General features: G+C 42.9%; 1 protein-coding gene across 3 annotated transcripts; it reads right to left on the bottom strand.

Annotated features, from left to right (window-relative positions):
- Positions 1-11,119: 11,119 nt before the first annotated feature.
- On the bottom strand, positions 11,120-18,517 carry LOC143100190 (transmembrane protein 53). 3 transcript variants are annotated; one of them, XM_076263164.1, is made up of 3 exons: positions 18,439-18,517; positions 16,453-16,950; positions 11,120-13,690 (listed from the first exon to the last, which is right to left on the bottom strand). In XM_076263164.1, the coding sequence occupies exons 2-3, from the start codon at positions 16,931-16,933 to the stop codon at positions 13,329-13,331; spliced, it is 843 nt and encodes a 280-aa protein (XP_076119279.1). In that variant the 5' UTR covers positions 16,934-16,950; positions 18,439-18,517; the 3' UTR covers positions 11,120-13,328. The 3 variants fall into 3 exon arrangements, with proteins under 3 accessions (XP_076119279.1, XP_076119290.1, XP_076119285.1); XM_076263175.1 differs by having other exon boundaries at positions 16,453-17,027; positions 18,439-18,490; XM_076263170.1 differs by lacking the exon at positions 18,439-18,517 and having other exon boundaries at positions 16,453-17,510.
- Positions 18,518-19,809: the final 1,292 nt, after the last annotated feature.

The raw sequence follows: 19,809 nt of genomic DNA, 5'->3' as shown, positions 1-19,809 counted from the left end.
CAGACCAACTGCGGCTGGAAGAACCCAGGGAGAGGCTGAAAACTAGGGGGGACAGAGCCTTTTCAGTGGCAGCCCCTAGACTCTGGAACTGCCTCCCCCTTTTAAAGACCCACCTCTTTTCACTTGCCTTTGGCTAATGTCTCCCTTTATGCCCCAGTGTTTAGTTTTAAATATTCTTTTTCTGCTTTTCTTAATTTATTTTAACTGTAGCCCTTTTTTGTTTTGTTTTTGTGCCTTCCTGCTTTTATTTATTGCACTGTATTGTGAAGCACTTTGGTGCGGCTAAGCCGTCTGTAAATGCGCTTTATAAATAAATTTGACATTGACATTGACATACAAAATATGGTCCAGTGCAAACCCAGCCACATACTGTTTCTCTTGTTCTTCCTGCGCAATGCATACTCCAATATGTTCATGTCCACTAAAGGTATAGGGGAATAACCAAGGTGGCACTGGTGATATAGCTACTGTGGGGCTAACCATTACTTCTTTCAATCCCACTTCCTGTACCCATTCCCTCACCCTCCACCCAAATCCCCTGCCTTTCTTGGCCTCATACTCATGGCTCTATCGCCTTTTTAGCAGGATTCCCTTAATTGTGGCCTTCCAGATTAGACCAGTAAGCTAAGGACAGTTTTTTCCTTCTTAATACTAAAGGCATCTCTCCCAGCTCCACATGTAAACTCCGAAGATTGAAGTGCACCACAACAAAGCCTCAGCGCTCGTGACTGTATTCTCTCCAGCTTCATGAGTCGGGAGTCAGACGCAGATCCATAGACAAAGCTACCATAATCCATTGCTGAACACAAGAGAGCCTAATATAGTGTCATTAAGGAGGATCGGCTCACCCCCCACTCCATCCCTGTCAGACATCTGATAACATTAATACTCTCTTGCACTTTGCCTCCAATTTATCAATATGCGCTTTCCATGTGAGCCTTCTGTCAAACCAAAGCCCTAGGTACCTGGCAACCTCCACCCTTTCAAGTGGCTCCCCATACAGTACATTTATAGTTTAACATTATCAGCAACTGTCCTGTTTGTAAAGAATTCACAGGAGGCTTTTGCTACTGAGAATCTAAATCCCCAGTCCCCAGCCCATCCTACAACTGCCTCAATCGCTTGTTGGATCTTACTGACAACAAAATTATTGTTCCTTCCCCTCCTCCACAACGCCCCATCATCTGCATATAGCGAGACCTCTATGTCCGGGCTTACACTCTTAAATACCTCATTTACCATGGTGTTGAACAACACAGGGCTCATAACACTACCCTGGGGAGTTCTCCACCTCAATCACAGTAGATATGTCTGCCCCCACCCTCACCTGGATCAAAATAGGAAGCTTAGTATCCAGTTAAAAAGCTTCTCTCCCACCCCAAGCCTTTTAAGTTGTATCATGAGGCCCTCCTTTCACAGCATGTCATAGGCCTTTCTCGATGTCAAAGAAGACAGCCACTAGGACCTCTTTCATTGCTAAGGCTTTCTTAATGTCTGTCTCTAGTCTGACCATGGCATCCAGTAGACCTCCCCTTCCTAAACCCACTCTGGTATCCTGCAAACAGCCCCTTGCTTTCCATAAAGTATGTTAACCTATTGACCAGCACTCTCTCCATCAGCTTACACATATTAGATGTAAGTGCAATAGGCCTGTAGCTAGTTGCCTTTGAAGGGTCTTTCCCTGGCTTGGATATTGGGATGACTAGAGAATGCTTCCACACAGCTGGCACCTTTCCTTCTGACCATATTCTATTGAATACTTCCACTACCTTGTTATGTCAAGTCAAGTCAAGTCAAGTCGGCTTTATTGTCAATTTCTTTACATGCACTGGTCATACAAAGAATTGAAATTTCGTTTCTTACTTTCCCATGTAGACATAGACATACTTTAAATACAGACATAGACATACTTTAGACATAGACATAGCCATAGACAATAAAAAATAAAAAATATACAGACATACCACATACAGACATTAAAGTCTGAGACTGAAATATAGAACATATATCAAAATATAGAAATGTAGAACATATATCAAAAAAATAGAGGTAGTTGTGTTGTATATTTACATAGTCCTAGCGTAACCTTCTGACAGAGCAGTAGTAGCAGCAGCATTGTGGCAGAGTGATAAATAACATTGATAACATTTACATGAAGTTTAAACTTGTGCTTGTGTGTACTGTATATTTACATTGATATGTAATCATTTCAAGTATATCAGGCTTGATATGAAGCAGCAACACGTTAGGCTGCGCAGTCACAGTGCAGTTCCACAGGGCGGTCCTGGGGGGGTGTTGGGGTAGACAGGGGGTTAGGGTAGACAGGATCCTAGGTTCCTGGCTGGCTGGTGGGTGGGGGGGCTGTCAGTGATGGGAGAGTGGGTAGAGTGTTCAGCATCCTGATTGCTTGGTGGATGAAGCTACTTGCAAGTCTGGTGGTGCGGGAGCGGAGGCTGAACAGTTCGTGTGCAGGGTGGGTTGTGTCCTTGACAATCATTAGTGCTTTGCGGGTGAGGCGGGTGGTGTAAATGTCCTGCAGGGAGGGGAGTGGTGCTCCAATGATCCTCTTAGCTGTGTTAACAATGCGCTGGAGGGTCTTCCTGTTTTGATCACTACATCCATACATACTTTTAAGCACTACATCAGATACATGCTTCAACATTATGTAGCACACTTCATCCTGACCGGGTGCAGTATTGGAGGTATTAATGAGGGCACTTTTAAGCTCAAATAATGTGATATCACCATCCATAACACTGCCGCACTCTGTTTGCATTTCCCCACTCTCTCAGGGTTGTTTGTCTCCTTTCCGCCCACTGTTCACCCAAATTGCCTGAGCTATGCGCCTTAGCAAATGCTGTCTTCAGCATCTCTGCCTTGTCCTTTGCCGAGCTTGCCACACTATTTCCCTCAAGCAAAACAGGAATAGATCTCCCTCTAAATACCCCCATCATCTTTTTAACCATACCCCACACCTGTTCTATCTGGACATACGTTCCAAGTTCACTAAAATTACTCCCTCCAACATTTCTTTTTCGCATCCTTAATTACCTTTCTAGCCTTTGCCCTTGCTCTCTGATATTGCACCACTTTCTCAGGGGTGAGCGTCATTCGCAACACCCTAAATGCTTTATTGCGTGCTTGGATTGCCTCAGTACACTCCTTGGTCCACCATGGCACTATCTTTCTCCTACCTCTCCCTTGGGATCTGGACTGCAGCTGCAGTTGCATCTAGAAACATATCAAGACAGACTTCTTGCCATGACATCGACCTCTCCTGTGATCTGTACCTGGCCCACTCTGGCTTCACAGACTTCATTAAACAATTCCCAATTTGCCTCTTTCCACTGCCACTTTCCTGGACACCAATTCACCTCTCTGCTTACCTCTACAGCTATTTTGCAAGTTAAAGGGAAATGATCACTTCCTATGGTGGAATGCTCCAATATATCCCACTCACTTAACCCAGCTAATGTACTAGACACACACGTGAGATCCAGTGCTGAATCTGATAGTGCTCCAGTTCTAACATTCACTCTGGTGCCTCGCCTATCATTTAGGCAGGCGCGTAGCAAGCGTGGGGGATGTGGGTGTTATAACGTACACACTTTTGCTAGAACACGATTCTATCCCCCACACTTTTTGTCAGATTAAAATGAAAGTAAAATATGGAAATAGACGATCCCGTACAGAGTTGGAACCGTATCTACCATAACGCACACACAGAGAGACACAAATAGGTCTGTTGATTTAATTGAACGGTCATCCAGCCAATCACATCAAGTTAGCCAGTGAAGAACCAGAGCCGCTCTGATCAAATTCAAAGTGTGCGTCTTAAGCGTATGGTACGCTCCCGCGTCTGCGTCCCGCGCACGCGGCACTGGTGAGCGCGTGACGAGAATTGCGTCATTTTTACAGCATGCGTCGCGTCTTTGAGTCAACCGAATTTTAAGACCGCGCGTCAAAGTGACGCGTAGACTGCGCATGTGTGAAACGGAACTGCTGTAAACACTCCCCTCCAGTAGGTGGACCACATAGAAGAACAACACTTAAACCTACAAACAAACCTAGACAGAAGAAGACTTGTTTGGTTACCATAACGACGATGGAGCAGAGAGAGCGCCTGTCCTCAGCTTGCCTGGCTTTGAGTTACGTGAGACACCACGACATGGAGTCAACTTCGACGGATTAAAGCCACAATCCACAGATACATTCTTTAACATTATATTTAACGGTCACTTTATGTTGTTGAACCCAAAGTATTTCAAGACACCACATTTTAGATGAGTTGGGGACGTAATTATCTGTCTGCTGGCCGTTCTGTACGTCACCTGATTGTCGAAACAGGGTGGCTGCATATGGCTCATTGTGGCTACTGGCTATTATATTGGCTTGCTTTGGTCATGAGCCCTGGATCATGTAGCACTGAATGAGATGGCAAACAATAAAATAAAACTAATCATAGACTGTAGAAATGCGCTACACAGCACTAAAAACCGAATAGTTTATTTATAGTTTGACTACGGATATTTCACGTCATGTTCAAATAAAAAGTGACAGGCCTACTCCCTGCATAGAGAGCTGACATGACTTCGGATTAAATGCATCTTTTAAAAATGAGCGTAGCCTAGCACCTATTACTGAACAATGCTGAAATCAAATCGCGAAACCCAGAGCCATATAAAGGTATCTATCTACAACGCTCAGGCGAAACCCAGTAACATTTGCTGATCGAGATGCATTCTCGCCTGTTCCGTATTCATGGGTTTCACCAGGTCCCTTTCCACAGGTGTATAAAATTAAGCACATGATTATGAATGCAGACTGCATGGTGCTTGATTAATACACCTGTGGAAAGGGACCTGATGAAACCCATGAATATAATGCGTTATCAATAGTGATTATAATAATAAAGGTATTGTAGCCTACCTCTCCCAGGTGCAATCATTATCACCTAGCTCCTGAACAATGCTGAACTCAAATCTCGAAACTCGCCTGTCAACACCGGATATGCATTATCATAATAATAATTGAAGGAATAACCTAGGCTACCTCTCGCTCTAAATACACCCATTATCACAGTGAGACATTATACATTATGAACACAAATAGTTACTTCAAAACTTTTATTGACACGTCATATTTACAGGTTTTTGGTTCATACTTTTTGGTATGAGGCAGGTGTGAATACTCAATACAAATTTAACTGAGGACATATGTACGCACAACTCGTTCTTACCATGCTGTGTTTAGAAAAATGTCCCAATTAATGCTGCCCTCGCAGCACCGAGTCACTTAGCTATAGGCTTGTAGCCTAAGTAGCCTAATAAACAAGTAGGCTAAGCTAGTCTCTCAGCTATACCAACAGGTGTGCTGTGTGTGTTCTGGTGGATGATAAATGGAGCGATGCGATGGGCCAGCTTATCAAACTTCCCAGCAGACAGGCGAACGTACTCGTGGTGCTTTTTCCTTCATCAGCTATTCCTTCTTTGAGTGCTCGCACATCCCACGTTATTATTCTTTTCTTCAGGCGTTTCAGGCTTCTTTGGTGGTTGTGTCCTACTTTCAGGCTCGACGTACCGCCCCCAGTTGGTGGGGCAGAGTATCACAGTTAAGCCGTAGTGCGCAGGCGCTAACCTTAACGATTTAAAGTGCATTCAGGACAGCAGAATTTGGAGTATGCTTCACGTCCACGGAAAAAATGACGCACGTCTTGGACACGCGCAAATGTGACGCACGACCATGCCAGAGCCTTTACAAGGGTGCGGCTGCTTGGGTCTGCATTATAACGTCTGCAATGAGCAGATTTCAGGTAGAATTTAAATGATAATTGTTACCGCATTATGCTAATTTAGTAAACCAAAATTCACTGACTGACAGTTTTTGTCACAATGTAGAAATGCAGGGAGTCAAAGTGAAAACGGGGGTGGGGTGCGCGCACCGAGGCACTTGTTTCTGCAGAAAGAACTTTGGCTACTGTTCTCGGAGCATTATGCTTTCTCTGTCTATGATCTGCAGCTTTTCTCAAACTATGGGCCTCCTCAACAATTAACCTAATGGTACACGTAGCCGCGAAATTAAAGGAGAATTCCGGTGTGATTTTGACCTAAAGTGTTTTGAAACATGATACCGAGTGTGAACGTATGTCTCATAGCCCATCTCGGCTTGTCCCCTGCACTCCGAAATCTGGCGCTAGTTAGCCGATGCTACCAACAAGGCGGTCAATGGTGGTGCCTCGGCATCGGCATAGCCATGCAAATAAATCACTGTTTACACCATTTACGAGGCTCAATGTATCTCCACACTTCATTGGTAGACTTCCAAGGGCCCTGACATTTAAAACGAGACACTGAGAACTTTGAAAAAGCACTGGTAGTTTACTTACAAGACGATTTATACAGACAGTATCTTCTCGAAGTTTAGCGTTTGCAGCCATCTTGAATTTAGTCACGATAAGGGCTCTTACAGAGTCAACGCATCGCTACGCATACGCGCCCGCAAGGCTACGCATCGCTACGCTTCGGCCGCCATTATGCGTCGATGCGTAGCAAAATGTGTCATCCCAGTTTTTGATACGCGACGCACTGACGCATGCAATACTATGCGTTGTCGGTGGGGGCGACACTGCAAGTATTGTACATTATGTCAAGTATATGTTATATTTACAGAAGAAGGTTTGAATACAATGGCCAGAGAAGAGGAAACATCATGCAAGCTTATCTTTCTTTTACGGTCTATGGAGCTCCACATTGTAGGTTACATGCTATTCATTGTGTATAACATGATTGTCACTTGGAGGACACTTCAGACTTGTAGATAACTTACGTTAGTATAGTTAGCTAACCGCTGCTAACGTGCTAGCATCGTCACGTCAGAAAACCATGGGGCTGTGCACATGTGTTAGTGTACATTTATTCACCATATATTAATAATGTTGAAGTGGCTCTGCAATGTAGGCTATGTTTGCGTTTATTTACAGTACCATGTTGCTTACATGACATGACCCAGTGTCCTTGTAACATGCAGTCAATCTAGCACAGCGAATCACACTCACCTCCCATCTAGTTTGTCACCCAACAAAGCTAGATATTACTTTTGATACGTGTCTCCATGTCATACTGGAGTCTTTTTGAGAATTCTAAATTAAATATGATCCGTGGCTCTCCAAAAGAGCCTCTTGGGATGTAACTTTTACAGACAGCTTAAATATCACTCAGAATGTCACCAGTGACTGCTACCCCCTGTTGCGTGAGCGATGTATTGCATTTCACTTATCAGCCGCGTTGCTTGCGTCCACCGTGTAAACTATGAAAGGGAGCACGTCGCTCGCGTCGCTAACGTTGCTTGCTCGCGTTGCTCGCGTTGACTCTGTAAGAGCCCTAAGTCGAGCGACAAGTAAGAATGAACAGGTATGTCTATGGGTATGATAAGGGATCAGATTCCAAAAATAATTCCGTGGAAATGCATGGATTCAAGTTGCTGCTACTGGAAGAAACTGTAATCCATGCATTTCCACAGAATTATTTTTGGAATCTGATCCCTTATCATACCTGTTTATTCTTACTTGTCGCTCGACTTATCGTGACTAAATTCAAGATGGCTGCAAACGCTAAACTTTGTGAAGGTACTGTCTGTATAAATCGTCTTGTAAGTAAACTACCAGTGCTTTTTCAAAGTTCTCAATGTCTCGTTTTAAATGTCAGGGCCCTCGGAAGTCTACCAATGAAGTGTGGAGATACATTGAGCCTCGTAAATGGTGTAAAACAGTGATTTATTTTCATGGCTATGCCGATGCCGAGGCACCACCATTGGCCGCCTTGTTGGTAGCATCGGCTAACAAGCGCCAGATTTCGGAGTGCAGGGGACAAGCCGAGATGGGCTATGAGACATACGTCCACACTCGGTATCATGTTTCAAAACACTTTAGGTCAAAATCACACCGGAATTCTCCTTTAAGTTATGCCCGGTGCTTCACACGTCTGATTTGCAGCAAGATTGAATTGGAACCGTGGACTGAAAACAAAAATAAACTAGGCTAAAAGTTTCCCCAATCAAAACTTATAAATTTGGTGTCATTAACTATATAGACATATCCCAGTCAGCACACATATGTCTCCAAGACGCTTGGAAAAGATCAGCTACCGTTCCATTTAGAACGTCTTATTTGACCTGATCTTACAAACGTCGGCGGCATTTCACTGTCATATGTGTCGTAGTGCTACATCTACTGGAGATCTTATTATGACCGCCGCGCATTTTTTTTATTTTTTTTTTATTTTTTTTTTTATTTTTCGCATGTCCAAATTTCCGTCAAGGATTCCCGGGACACTGTAAGACCGGGGTACACAAAACTTTGTGGGCATGTAACCCCACATGGATAGCATGGAACCTCCTGTTTTCGTTTTGATCTGTAGCCCCCCCCGCTGGACTGGACCCCTGAAAGGAGGGTAGGGCAGACACAGTTTTCTGTGAATATCTCGAGAACCGTAGGGTTTAGGAGGACCATTTTTTTTTTTATGTTGATCTCAAAGGGCCATGTCAACCCATTCCATAACCACTCATTTCATGTATAGCGCCACCTAGTTAAACACAAAAAAGTAAAAATTAGGTGTTGTAATCGCAGGTATTTGTGACCTAACATAGTCCAAACTTCACGAAATTGGAAGTGTAGGATCATTATGACACCCTCTGAATGCACGCCAAGTTTCGTGGAATTCCACACAATAAATTAATTTATGTTACTATACACCAACTGGCCTGTAGGTGGCCGGAGACAGTTTCCTGTGAATATCTCGAGAACCGTAGGGCCTAGGAGGTCCACCTTTTTTTTGTATGTTGGTCTTAAAGGGGCATGTCAACCTATCCCATTACCACTTATTTCATGTATAGCGCCACCTAGTTAAAAATTAAAAAGCAAAACATTAGGTGTTTTCATCACAATATCTCTGGCTGACATGGTCAAAACTGCACGAAATTGAAAGTGTAGGATCATTATGACACCCTCCGAATGCATGCCAAGTTTCGTGGACTTTCGTTCATGGGGGGCCTTACAATAAAATAATTTATGTGTACATTTAGTGACCGTACACCAACAAGGATTCCCGGGACACTGAAAGACCGGGGTACACAAAACTCTGTGGGCATCTAACCCCACATGGATAGCATGGAACCATCGCTTTTCATTTTGATCTGTAGCCCCCCGCTGGACTGGACCCCCCGAAAAGAGGGTAGGGCAGACAGAGTTTTCTGTGAATATCTTGAGAACCGTAGGGCCTAGGATGACCAATTTTTTGCGTATGTTTGCCTCCAGGGGTCATGTTAACCCATTCCATATGCACACATGTGCCTAAACAGATACACACGCACACACATACATTCACAGTAATCCTACGTATGACACATACTCACACAGTAGACATACGCATGCATGCACATGCACACACACAGGCACATAAACAGGCAAACACACCCACCCACACACCCCCCCCCACACATAAACATAAACATGTACACACACACATGCACACAATTCAAGAATTTCTCAGAATTATGAACAGGCAAGATGGGGGAGGGGGTGGATAAAATGTATATTATATGTGAAATCTATGAACTAATCATGTTTTGGTACTTGTTGTCTAGCAGATACCAGTGAGAATTGAGTGTGCATAATGCAATTAAGTGAGACAGTTAGAATCATATATGCCTTTCAACGTGACTTATTTTTGTGGAAAACATGTGCTGGACTGGGCGGCGGTCATATTTTGTACCGCTCTGCGGTACATCTAGTTGTCTTAAATACGATCGCGTTCCATGTAGAACATCTTATTTTGATCTTACAAACGGCGGCGTCAAGACAAATTTGAGTTCTACATCTGAGAACTAAGATTTCCAGCATGTAGACAGTCAAATGCGCTTATGAGCGCTCATGCAATGTGTGCGTCCCTGCAGCAAGTGAAACTGAAGGTAACGTGGGCTAGAAGCAACAATAGTTTAAACAATAACGTGGCTTCCTGTAACTATCAATGGAAAAAACATAGAAACTGCTAATCATAATCTTTAAATTGACATTAATTAAGCTGGCTATATGCAACACAATTTATTTATATTCCCTTTGCATATGTTTGGGTGGACTTCAAACGTTTTTGAATTTGAGCTTACAGTTCTGTCACTATTCTGTGTCCTTTACATTTATTTAATAGGTATTAGTGATACCTCGAAATTAGGCTGTTATCTGTGAGGCAATTTATTGTAGCCTGCCACCCCACATGCACAAAACATAATTTCTGAAATGATTTCTTGATTTATAACATGAGATATGTCTCCATGTAGGGTAGTGTAAAATAGTGAAGTGATAGCAGGTAAATCATGTAGGCCTACGTCACATGAGCCACACATAGGCACTGCTTCTTCTGTCCCTCCCAAACTGCATTAAAATGGACACCAATATAGTCCGCACCCCTCTCAGAAAATACTTACAACGTCCCTGTAGGGAGTTATTTATAATTTGGCCCCCCCCTGTAGGGAGTTATTTATAATCCACAACCCCCACACTTTTAAAAAGCTTGATACGCCTCTGAACAGACCTATTTGTGTCTCTCTGTGTGTGCGTTATGGTAGATACGGTACTCTGTACGGGAGCGTCTATTTCCATATTTTACTTTCATTTTAATCTGACAAAAAGTGTGGGGGATAGAATCGTGTTCTAGCAAAAGTGTGTACGTTATAACACCCACATCCCCCACGCTTGCTACGCGCCTGGAAGTCTCGCTCCATGCATAACCCACATGAACCTCATCCTGCAAGGTAAACTACCCAAGGAATTAAAGCAGGCCAAAATAACGCCCAAAAAGGGCAGCAAGTCTGATCCAGGTAACTACATGACAAATACATTAGTGACAGCCTAATAAATTATTTAAACCGACTGCAGTCTGGTTTTAGGAATGTTGGTATTGTAAGAGTGTGTGGAGTCAATCAAATGAATGAATCTCACTCTCAATGTGTGAGAGTTGCCAGCTCTGCCTGGTGATGAGATGAGAAAGTACACTTAACAGATTGAAGTGCATGAAATGACAAATGAGACAATGGATATTTGAGTACAAAAACTGACATGTTACACGGCATAGATTCTTTATTTTCATTTTGTAACAAAATCACATCAGTTATTCTAAGTCATAAATATGTTTGTATATTTCAATAACCTCTATCAAAATGTAAGTACAATGAAAACTCGATGCTAGTCCAGTCATATCAGGGGGCCAGATAAGGCCATGTCTAGTTTTCAAGCGTGTAGTTTGCTGCTGTTTGTAGTGGGAGTGATGCATTCATGGCACATTCCTCAAAACTCAGAACAGACTTAGGAAGAAACAGTAAGCAGTTAGTGTTTATAGGGTGTGCGCTCATATAAATATCTAGAATGTGCTCACATGAATTTAAAGTTGTGCTGTTTTTATCATATAAAAATTACATTGGGAAACATTGTGGACCAGACAGACATATGGCCATTCCGTGTCAAATCAGACAGAATCCAGGTTGCTGCACCTTAGATTTAGCTTTCGTAACAGGTTTAGGTCCCAAAACTGAGACTTATATAATATATAATATATTTGTTAAATTGCAATGTTTTCATCCTTGATTTGTTCAATTTCATAATTTTTACACTGAGAAATCCCTTGGAGACCATGTTTGGGCATTAATATCCTAGAAAGTATTATTCCTAGCCTGCCCAAACTTAGTATGATGGGAGACAGACTTGTTCTCAGTATGACTGGACCATTACAAGTTTGTACTGCATGCCCATCGATTTTATATAAGGCCCTAGATTTGCAACAAAGTGCAAAACTGGTGATATTCAGGGTCTTTTTTGTACACACAAGGCATAAATCAGTATTTTGTCTGCAAATACAATACTTGGTATGTTGAACCAATATTTGAGGTTTCCTTAAAAAATGCACATAAAAACATTCAGGATGAAACGTGTTTGCATTTTTTGGCCATTTTCATAAGACTAAAATGGTATGTGGGGTAGCTAGTATGAACACGAAAAACGCTGTGGGAATAGCTCATTTTATAGTAATTTCATGTACAATTAAGTAAGTGCCAATGATGTACCATGTTCCATTCATAGATACATAGACTTACTTGGTTACATCTTCTCCCTGAGTTAAAACAATGATTATGACATTATTTATATATCTATGGTACAACATTGCCACTTTGTACACCAAATCCCCATACACTGCTTCCTTCCTACTAGCCATCCCACATACCATTTTAATTCTATGAAAATTACCCCCAAAACTTAACCTTCCCTTGTTTAATTAATCCTTAAAATAGTCAAGCCCATTATAAGTGGGCAGGTCAAATATTGACACAACCTTAATAAAATCTTGTATGTAAAGAAAAAAATAATGATTGACACCAAATGCATACAAAAGAAAGTTTAAACTACCCTTAATGTCACTCTTTTTGCACTTTTTTCAAAATCTAAGGGCTTGTAGAAAATCAACCCACAGACTTGTAACGGTTCAGTCATACGGACTGAAAAACGTGTTTGTCTTCCACTCTACAAAGAACTATGAGTAATACTTTTCATTATATGAATGCCCAAACATTGCTTCCCAGATAATGTATTTTTCAGGCTGTAAAACTGAAGTAAATTCAAGGGATGAAAATAATATGAAGACATAGGATTTAAACAGAAACATTTTACAGGGCTTGGTTTTGGTACCCATTTATAATATAGACAAGGTTTGAACAAAATCCAAGACTGTGCTAGCCTGGCGAGCCAGACCCACATTAAAATGTAGGGTCTGGGCACTCACCGTTCGCAGTGCTCAGTCCGAGGGGCGGGATAATCAGTTGTCTTTCAAATTCCCTCTGCACGCAATAGGACGCAATAGGATATTTGTTTTCAAGTAGCAGGGAATTCAAGCCAAACCGTTGCAACTCTGCCATCAATCATTATGTTAAGCCCACCAAACGACTCTATACACGATTTCAATTGCCTGATTAAGTTTCGATTTCTGGAGCTCACAAGCCAACAGAGAGTTGCTAGACTAGCCCTGGCAGCAAATGTAATTTGCTGCCGCTAGGGGCGCGTCTAGATTTCTAGGCTAAGACTGTGCAGCAATAACCTTATCTGATGACACAAAATGACCCATATGTGATGTGCTGTACAAAATCAAGTTCCTGTAAAAAAAAACTAAATGGTAAACATGTCAAACACTCCTTTACTCCAAACATTCCTTTGAAGTGATGTGTTTACAGGACAGTGAGCTATTCTTAATTCTCTCTCTCTCTCTGTCTCTCTCTCTCTTGGCAGGTTTGCCTCACATTTTTGCCTTGAGTGGCACCATGTTGAGGCTCTGCAGGAAGCTGTCCAGGATGGAGAGGTACTCCTGCGGATGGGCGCGCAGGTGCGCTGCGTGGATGGACTCCTTCCACCTCCGCTTCTCCACCGTGACGCCCCTGCTCTGCCAGTAGGCGATCATTTCCTCCATGCTCTCTGGGTCACAGAGCGTATCGTTCTCACAGAAGAAGAACAGCGCGGGCGCCGTCACCGGACTGTTCCAGAAGACGCTGATGGCAGTGTTGAAGTACTCCACTGTCTGCTGTTTGAATGTGCGGAAGTAGAGCATGCTGAGGCGCTTCACGAGGCTTTCAAAACGAGGGAAAACGTTTTTGCCCAAACCTAAGGTAAACAGACACAAACACACCCACAACAGACACCTATGAAAAAGCTGCTCTCTACCAGCATAATAAAATACATGACATAATTAAACCGTCACAATACAGCACACATGCAGCAACCCACATCCAAACATGCACAAAACTTCTACAATAACAGTCTACAGACATGAACATATCTGGATTCCCTCATCTTCTTACAAATTAAATTTGATGACTTTTCAAGGCTTTCCAGGCCCAATTTACTTGAGGACCCATCACGGCATTGGTTTGAGACACACATCAAGGTTAATTAGCCTACTGTTACAATACAGATCATTTTTATAATGAGAACTATTTACACAAACTCACAGACAACAATGAAAAAGAGTGAGAGGCTTGAATGTGTATGAATGCTTCACAATTCAAGTGCAGTGTTTCCTCTATGTTGATTTGGTAGTGGCGGCCCCCCACGGTTTAATTTTCTTCCCCCACGGTATCAGAAATGGGGCAGATGCACAATAGTCGTAGTTGCCTTTCAAAATTCATTGTGCAGACCTGTTGTAGATTCTCTAAATATACAGCTAAATCACAAAAATAATGCCTCATTGTGTGTGAATAGAGGTGAATACATAACTGTTTGTGTTGCAGCGAAATGTCAGTTGTCAGTTCCGCGGGCCGGGGGGGCGGGGGGTTGGTTCGGACAGGCCTGCCCCCACTGCTTAAAAAAATCCTAGAGGAAACACTGAAGTGTGCTGTTTTACAGTGGGAAGACTATGTGGTCTGTTGCCTTTTCTATCTACTTATATCTACTTATGTCTAGTTTCAAAAGGCCTTTCTGAAATTCTCAACCTTTTAAGGATTTCAAGGACCAGTGGGACACCTGATGCATGCCCCAGGTCTGTTTACACTGCTGGTGAAGTGCAAGCACATCTTGATCTGAACTTTGAGCCTCTACTGATAGCTGAAGCCAACAAACAGCCTCTTGGCACTTGGGCACTTGGAACTTGGCAACTATTTCAACGTAATAAACCCGTTTAGAAATAATTTGGATGGTTAATTGACCTGTTCCAGTGAAAATGGTGACTTTTCCCGCTGCCCCTAGCGTCCCCAGGCTGAAAACCAACCTTGCAACATTGAGACTACCGTCCCAGAAAGAGAAGTGAGAAACAAGAAACTCGTTTTAAATCGTGTTTCTTACCTTGTAACATCCACATTGTCTGCCGAACTTATGCTAACCGTTTTGCTAGCTTGTAAACAGATCCATGTGCTTTATCGTTTCCTTTTTCCACAGTTTGAAATAGCATAATGCACAATTTCTCCAGCAGAGGGGGAAATCCTGCCAAGTTTCCCTTTAAGTGGGACATGTCACTAACCCCTTAGGGGGAGTGGTTCTGTGTGGGAATGGTATGATACCATATGACCATCACCCGCCTCCAGCAATGAGGTACTAAACTGTGCTATTTGCGTGATGTACAGGGTTCCCACTCAAATGTAAGCTAAATCTAAAATTCCATGAATTTCCTTGAATAAAACCCTGAATTCCCATGACCTACTGTATAATGAATGGTACTATACCAATCAACGATTTCAGAGCAGGCGTGTGGCATTCTAGAATCTTTTACTTTTTTTTGAGTGGGAGATGAATAAATGGGCATCGAAAAACCACTCTAACCACAGCCACTCAAGCAAACAATGATGAAAAAAGCTAATAACCAGATAAATACCAATGCTGCATGGAAATATATTTGTATTCGTATTTTGGCAAGTAAATTATAAACTTCTACAACAAAACCCCCTGATATTCCCCGACCCCAAAATTTATAAAATTCCCTGACTTTCCATATCTGGAATATTCCAGAAATTCCATGATCCGTGGCAACCCTAGATGTAGATGTTACGTCTGACCAACGGGTCTAAAGAAAAAGAGTTGTTTTGTAACCACAAGGGTCTGATCTCTAATTAATTGTCAGAGTGGCACTGGCACAACATTAGTTTACTGGCAACAGTGCATTCATTGATTAACTGCAACAAGAATGCCTTTCAACAACAGATCTGTGCCAAAAAGAGAGATTAAAACCTGTATATCTGCCAAGTATCTCAGATAATACAGAAGAGTCTCAGATAATACAGAAGAGTGTTGCAAAAGAGTGTTACAATTACTGTACAAAAGTATCCTTGGTTAACCTCATGCAGTAATACAATGATGATGACGCGACTCTTCCGAGAATAGCTCCTCTCATAACATTCCTTACAAACCCAAAGCCCAGTTCTTATGCTACTTCTCCTTCTACTAGCCTATCTCCTTTGATTTCACTGATTAGCCTACACTCTGACTGGTACTTAAACATCTGTACTCTCTTCCTCTGGTACTCTTGTGTGGTGTTTGTAAAAGTAGTAGCTTATTGAATGAGTAAAATGGAAATGTAACACAATGCAAACTAAATGACTTCACCAAATTAGACAGTACCCATGTGACAAAATCCATTACCACCCACTAAAATAAGGGCAGACACCTAATAAGAACATTCAAGGGATGGACAAATTACTAGCCTGCACGCAGACACCCAGATTATAAATGCACCTGAAAGCCAAGCAGGCCAGTGAATCACTGCACAGGCCAGTGACAGTCATGTCATGTCATCTCTGTGTTCTAAATATTCTGTGAAATCTAGAGCACATACTAGCCCAGTGAGCTGCATTTGTGTGAGACTTATTCACAAGAAGGTCAAAGATTAGATGTAATAGACTGTGCCAGTGGCTGGCTGTGTTTGTGCCATCTCTCACCTGTGGCCATCCTCTCCAGTGAGCCCATGACCAGGCTGTCATAGATGTGCCCGCAGATACGCTGCGACAGGCCCTGATAGCGCTGTCTGTCACGGGCTATGTGGACCATCAGCTGGCCGAAGGTGTAGCCGCCGATGGAGAAGGCGTGGACCAGCACGGGCCGGTGGGAGAAGCGTTCGCTTTCCAGCACGTCCAGCACACGCGCGCCATATTCCAGACCCCAGCGCGGCCACAGGAACTGGGACACCTCGCTCTCCACCATCAGCACGTCAAAGCCCGTGCGGAAGTAGATATCGCAGTACTTGGCTATGGCCTCGGGCCGCGAGCCCAGCCAGGGCAGGAATAGCAGGAGTGGCCTGGGCTGCTCGGCCGCGACCGCCGCTGGCCTGGAGCTCGTCGGAGGATCATTGCAGTAGAAGGTGATGGTTTTGCTGATCTTATGGACGGTCACCCCAGAGGAGATGGCAGCCCGTGCAAGCATGGCGGGCAGCGGGTGAGCTGGACAGAGGAAACGTGGGTCCAGCAGCAGGAACAAAGACAGAGTCACTGTGAGGGCGTGTGGTCATGAAGTGTTGCTGATTAAATGCAGGTTGTCATGAGGCCAGGCAGAAAGAAAAAAAGTAACAACTCTAAAATGTAGCCTTTGGAATAGAGCGAGCATAAATAACACAGTGCCTAGCACAAGGACTGTGAGAAAATCTCAGACAAAATGGCAAGAATCAGGTTACACAGATATGTTTGGATTGAGTGGGATGACTGAAAACAAACAGCCTCTTCACTTTAAGTCAACAGGTCTTTGACCTTCTGTGCCTCAAGAGTAAAGAGAGTCATAATATAAAGGAACGATCTGATGGTTATGGCACATCTCCATATCAGAAGACCTGTAAGCCTACTTGGTGCGAGTACAACAGTCAAGACCACTAAGTATAGACCCTTTCAATAATAAAAACAAAAACAATGCTTGAACATTCTATTTGGTTCCCAATCTACTTCCTCTGCATTAATATATATGGAATGTTAAAACGGAAGCCTTGTGGGGCCAACTATGATGCTGATAATGGAACTCTTGAAAGGGTCGGAATTATAAGGTTATATCTACGTTCTGAATAGCTTCTAGACTTCTAGCGGAACAAACCTCTTTAGATAAATGTCCAAAAATACATACAACTACAAGAAACACCTCACCTCACCTTCTTAAATTGCCAAACTCAATTATTATCCATTTTGTTAGTGCTTCTTTGTTTTCCCTCAATAGACATAATTTACACAAAATACTTACCTTTATTTGAAATATGGTTTACAGCACCAACATAAATGTTACTGTCATTTGTAAACACCAGAGGTATCAACAGGTATCAACATGTAGAACTAGCTGCTATTATGGGCTGTCAGCATTGCTGGCAGATCGTATCATCGTTATAATATTAACCAAAGATTCTAGAGCGGAGCGCTCTAGAATCTTTGATATTAACAATGTCACCTTCCATGACAACGTTCAGGTACATACACGTTGACTAGCCAAAGTAGTCTCTAAATGCTCCAACCGGTCTCAACCCCAAGATTTCGAGTAGGCTAGGCCTAACTTAACCATAACGTTATCTTTCAGACAACTTATCTAACAATGAAAGAAATAATGAATGGTGCTATGGCAACGTTACTGAGCATTACTTCATGTTACGTTGGCGTCGTGAACCAGCAAGCTAACAGCATAGCTAATCTATTTGTTGCTAGTTAGTAGATAAGTAGTAGGCTACCCTTGTTGCTGCTTGCTCTCCATGCTAGCTAAAATTCAGTGATGTGTGCACTGACCAGACATGGGACTGACTGACTGACAACATCAAAAACTGAGCGGCACTGAAAAACTACCATTTTCCCATTTCTCATAGACACAGCGACAGTAACGCTAAAGTTAAAGCAATTGCGTTGTTGTCAGACGCCAATAGCCAGATAAATGCAGAAAACCAATTGAATTACAACGGATCTTACCTGGTGCCGTCGGTTGTAGGTATTTGAGCCTGCTTACTACTACCAGAGCCCCTTATCAGACATTCTCTGCTACTACTTGGATGCCAAAGTAGACTCCGCCCCCCCCCCCATCTCATTATTCCATAACCTTATCAAGTAGCCTCTATGTAACAACTACATAACTGACCCGAAGAGAATGCAATCCGGAGCAAATCTTTACAACCCAGACGGTGGGTTGGATTTACTGATCATTTACCATTTATTCGCATTTTTGTTGTTTTGACGTCACGTAGCCTACTAGGATTTTATAACCTTGCAAGCCAAATTTTTAACAATTTGTTAAATTGCATTTTAGTCAGGCCGCTCCATTCGGCATCTTTTGTCTTGTGTATCGTCTTGTGGAGCCATATGTGGAGCGCTTTGGGTTGCAGTCGGTGCATACAAAAATGCGCTATATAAATAAAAGTGACTTGACTTGACTTGACTAGCCTATCTTAGCCTAGGCTACTTAAGGCCATAGGTCATAACATCTCTGACTCCTGCATGGGAGCTTTTGCAACAACGGTTTTACAATAACATTGTCGTGCACTAGTTTATAGCCGATGAAGATGTGATTGTTGAAATGATGCTCCGCACATTTTTTTTTTTTTCAACAAATGAATAGGCCATTCTTGGGCCGGGGGCCTATCAGAAGTGGGCTAACACTGACGTAAAGGAGTGGCCCAAAGGTGGGCCAGACCTGGCCAGACAAATGTTGCTATGTGGGTGGACCCTGATACAGTGCATAATGACAGTATGGCAATTCGACGGTAGATGGCGACAAAGTAGCCTAAAAGTAAATCACCAGGCCTGCCATGTTACCAGTCTCAGGCATGTGTCTGTAAAACATACAAAACAACACTTGTTTTTTTTTTTTTTTAATCCAGTCAATAACAGGCCTAAAAGTACCTGCAACATTAGCCCAATTCAGATCAGATATAAGGTTAACAGACCAAGTCACTTTATTGTCAGTAATGTGGTTTTGCATTTAGGTTGTAAACAGGCTGGCTGACAGCACGAAAAGTGCACAGCACATGCATCGCCAGACAGCAGATCACCTCAGTGAATGTTTTGACTGTTGTCACTGCCAAGCAGCTCTGAGTCACCACATCCACCTGTCACAGTGACAGCTACTGCTGTGACCGAGTGGCTAAGTCTATTTCCAATACCCTGGACTCTAACACAGGCCTGCCCAGAGCTCACAAGCTCTACTTTCAGGAGCACTCATGCAAATGATCTGTTGGGTCTGAAAAAGGCGCAGATAGCTCACGGCCGGATATGGACGAGTGCTGCACTGAGGTCATGTGTTTGACCAGCTCATCTGGGCAATTGTTTCACCCTGATCTCTCTCGC

Source organism: Alosa pseudoharengus, unplaced genomic scaffold, assembly GCF_046254945.1.
Source record: "Alosa pseudoharengus isolate Yale_2024_CS ecotype anadromous, Long Island Sound unplaced genomic scaffold, YU_APseudo_1.1 YU_APseudo_1.1_scf_10, whole genome shotgun sequence".
NCBI lineage: Eukaryota > Metazoa > Chordata > Actinopteri > Clupeiformes > Clupeidae > Alosa > Alosa pseudoharengus.
The sequence above is the reverse complement of the archived record's forward strand: the minus strand, read 5'-3'. Positions and strand labels throughout refer to the sequence as shown.